The sequence below is a fragment of the Agrilus planipennis genome, unplaced genomic scaffold, assembly GCF_000699045.2.
Source record: "Agrilus planipennis isolate EAB-ADULT unplaced genomic scaffold, Apla_2.0 scaffold1266, whole genome shotgun sequence".
Classification (NCBI taxonomy): Eukaryota; Metazoa; Arthropoda; class Insecta; order Coleoptera; family Buprestidae; genus Agrilus; species Agrilus planipennis.
Window position 1 is genome coordinate 1,385 of NW_020440435.1, and position 3,930 is coordinate 5,314.

General features: G+C 32.1%; 1 protein-coding gene across 2 annotated transcripts; it reads right to left on the reverse strand.

The window, feature by feature from the left end:
- Positions 1-416: 416 nt before the first annotated feature.
- LOC108743783 (FERM, ARHGEF and pleckstrin domain-containing protein 1-like) lies at positions 417-3,100 on the reverse strand. Of its 2 annotated transcripts, XM_025979697.1 has the most exons (4): positions 2,911-3,100; positions 2,711-2,826; positions 2,204-2,407; positions 417-710 (listed from the first exon to the last, which is right to left on the reverse strand). In XM_025979697.1, the coding sequence occupies exons 1-4, from the start codon at positions 3,041-3,043 to the stop codon at positions 432-434; spliced, it is 732 nt and encodes a 243-aa protein (XP_025835482.1). In that variant the 5' UTR covers positions 3,044-3,100; the 3' UTR covers positions 417-431. The 2 variants fall into 2 exon arrangements, with proteins under 2 accessions (XP_025835482.1, XP_025835481.1); XM_025979696.1 differs by having other exon boundaries at positions 2,711-3,100.
- Between the last annotated feature and the right edge of the window lie 830 nt (positions 3,101-3,930).

A 3,930-nucleotide genomic window follows, 5' to 3' on the forward strand; every position in this document is an offset into this window, starting at 1 on the left:
ACATTCAAATACGTTTTTCTCTTGTTTTATAGTACCCTATCAACTCCTACAAGCTTGCTACATACTTCAAAGGAACGTACACACTTTCTCATTTTGAGTCAATTTTCACATTTCCGAAAACTAAAGTAACCTACATTTCTAGCTATTTCGGAACAGTAATCTAATCTAAGTCTATCTGTGCCCTTTTTAAATCCTACTTTTGGTTCTGATATGTCTGTAACCAGTTACACATTTTACATAAGGTGTCCCACAAATGTATCTCGCCTTCTTTTTACTTCCACAGCACCCCCTTTAAACAACCTCCTATAACATCAAATGTCACACACCTCTAGCTTATTCTTTTAATGTTATTAACCATTTTATTATTATAAGGAATGAATGAATAATAAGAATGAATAGTTCCATGCATTAAAAAAGGAAGATATTTACAATTATTGGTTAATTAAAGTCGGAATACGCAAATATGAAAATATTTTTAGAGATAATAAAGTTACATAAATAGACAAATTATACAAATACTTACTTTGTAATATATTCTGATATTGTAGCAATCTATGCAGAGGCTTAAGTACGAAAGAGGTGAAAGGTAAGTAGCAAACTTTTTGGGTTTCAAAATCCCGATAAAATTGTTCAAAACGGTTGTTTGATTTTAACGCTGAATCTAATTTTTCTAGTACTAATATGTGTCCATCTAAATATTCTTCATATATCTAAAATCAAAAACATATATCAAAGCAGTTTTTCGAAAGAGAACATAAAAACGGAAAAGGTGTAAAATTTGTTGAACTCCACACTTTATACAGAAAAAACTGCGGAGCTTTAGAGGGTACAAATTAGACGCAATAAACAATCGCATCGCGAGTTTAACAGCATGTTTCAGGGTAAAATATATTTTAAGATAATTACAATAATTTACAATCTGACAGATGAATTGGAAACGTAAATGTCTCCGAATAGAGTAGTGCAATAAAAACTCCACAGCTACATCAACGGAAAATGTAAACATTGCCGATTATGGAACGTTTAAGATAATCATAAACAATTTAGTATTACACATAATACTTGGATTGAATAAGTCCATTGCAGACAGCACTATGTAAATGCAAAAACACAAAAGAAAGAAAAAATAATATCAGTTACGTAGACATTAGTCGGTAAATGAGCATCATCTAGATAACTGTATAGGTAAATTTCCATATTCCATTGAGGGATTGCCAAGGTACCTTATCTTTTCTTATGAGTGGTTTTAAGTAAACTTACCAAAAAAGTAAAATAAGTTTCCAAAAATTTCGCACCACATTAACCGAAAATAGTTTTTAAAATCACGAAACACGTACGGCATACGACATGCGAATTAGCATCGCACCGATAGTTCTTATTGAGAAAATTCAAAATTCTATCCGGCCTGAAGCAGTTTGTAAACAACATCTTAGGAAAAACAATAGCCTATAGCGGCGATATGGTATGATGTCACATTATTGTGTGTTCTACAGTAACATACTCACCTACACACATTATTGATTTTGTATTGCTGCATTAGTTTATTGTTCAATTGCCTCATACACGGTTTAAATGATAAAAAAATAAACGGCTACTGGAGGTTAAATGTGAACATAAACACCCTGAATCACACTCAATCTAATCTAACAAATAAACCATACATGAATAAAAAATACAAAGCAAATACCTACTACACTGATACTTATAATTACTAGCTGATTGAGTGCGGTTGTATATATTGTTGAATGGAATTATACCTGTACTACGTTTTCTTCGAAGACAATGAACTTTCGAACACAGAAATATTTACTTAGTTTTTTTTTGTTTTATAGTGACTTATTCAGGCATGAAGGTCTAGTCAGAGGCATGGAGGTCTAGTCAGAGGCATGGAGGTCTAGTCAGAGACATATTAGAGGCAGAAACAGGAGTTAGGAGGGGTAGAGGTAGACCTAGATTAGATTACTGTTCGCAAATAGTTAAGGATGTGGGNAGATTAGATTACTGTTCGCAAATAGTTAAGGATGTGGGCTGTTCTAGTTTTAGGGAAATGCGAAATTTAGCTCAGGATAGGAAAGAGTGGAGGTACGTGTCCAACCAGTCTTAGGACTGACGACCTTATGATGATGAGTGACTTATAACCTCCTGCAAGCTCCGCACTTTTTTCTGTTACACCCTGATAAACGATAACTTAATGCAAACCTACCGGTAATAGGGGAGGTAAGTGAGTTAACAAAACGTCTGCCACTCCTTCTGTCGATGTTTTCGGTCCTCCTCGGCCATCCCAATTTTGCAATCTTTGTTCCAAATCCCGAACCAAAATGCCGTGAGCTTGAGCCAGTGGAGCTATAAGGGTCAATAGAATAGAACACTCTTCCGGTTCTTCTTTTCCCACTTCATCTCTAAACCACTGAACAAGAAAAGAGTAAGAAGAATAATTACGAAGACTCTGGTAGGTAAATAAACTAAAACGGACTTATACTTAATTACCGCAACCTTTAAAATTAAAAAAATCAATCTATTAAAGGGCGGGAACTAGGTACGTGTTCGCTTTTTAATAGTTGTGATAATTAGGAGTAGGTCTCTTTTAGTTTGGTAGAATTCCAACAAAAATACATTAACGTTGTTAGGTACCTAGTTATTAAAAAATTATGTTTTTTTGAAATTTATCTGGATATGATTAAAACATTTCAATGCGTATTTAAAAACTTACAATATTTATGACATCCAGATCCTTTTTATAAGTTATTTCAGTCATTAAGATTTCTTTAGCAATAAAGTAAGACTTGTCAGAAACTCGTTTTTTCTTAACTTCTCCTTCAATGTCTGCTGTAATAGTGGTAGTATAAGCTCCATTACTGATACTTCCGGTAAATGAATCGTTAGCATTAAAGTCGTTCATTAATTGCTCACTTATAATATTTCTTACAGAATCCAGATCTCCATTGGATGTCGACAATTGCCTATCTCCGTTAATTTTCAATTCATTTCCTTTCGTTTTTGAATTTGGGGTGAATATCGAGTAAACAAGATTATTATTTTCCATTTTAGTAAAATCAATTTTCTCTTTGGGACTGTCATCTGAAAAAAATAAGGAGTAAAGTATAGTTGATAAAAGCGAACAAAAGAACATTAACATTCATGCAAATGTAGAGGATGAAATGAAAATAAAGTGATACATATGTGGATATAAGAAAAGCTGTTGAAATATACCATATATACATACGTATAAGTTCAGTATAAATAAATGTAGAATCAGCTCTCATCAATTGTTTTTGAAGAGGTTTTGATATGCATTTTAATACATGCTATATTTTAAATGGCTTATTCTCCAAAATATAATAATGAAAAACTTTTACCATTATATTTTCATCGCATACTTAATAGAAACATATGATGTGCAAAATTAAATAAAACTACACACTAAGCAAAAATATACATATACAATATAACACGATTTTGGGCCATCGATACAACAGTACTTTTTTTATTCTGGAATGCGTTCGGTTATTATTTTTATTTTAATATTTTATTTTCTCGCACAATTTTCAATCATTTGCATACCTCGCATATTTAATAATTTCTTAATACTACATTCCCCTATACTGCAAAAGAAAACGAAATACTGATGTAACATCCATACACTAATTGAAATTAATATTAAAAAGGAGAAAAGTCTAAGTACATATAAAAATTTTCTAGCGCCGCTTTTAATCGGTCAATTTGGGTGATAATTGTTTTGTTTGAAAGAGGGTACCTATATCTCAATCGGACTCAGTTTCTCAAGCAGGGTGATTGATTGGATGATTAAAACTTCAACTTTGCAAACTAATCTTGTGAACGACGCTAACAGAATATAATTTCTTCAATTAACATTACAAAAATTACGTTTTACTCAAACTTACAAAAATTCTCATGCCAGCATTTTGTAGA

Bases quoted from the DNA above. Each gene is read 5' to 3' on its own strand.
- LOC108743783 (XM_025979696.1), bottom strand. From the start codon at position 3,043: ATGGAAAATAATAATCTTGTTTACTCGATATTCACCCCAAATTCAAAA. The intron at 2,408-2,710 runs GTAAGTTTTTAA...TTTCTTGTTCAG, and splicing joins ATCTGGATGTCATAAATATT to TGGTTTAGAGATGAAGTGGG. The intron at 711-2,203 runs GTAGGTTTGCAT...TTTTGATTTTAG, and splicing joins ACTTACCTCCCCTATTACCG to ATATATGAAGAATATTTAGA.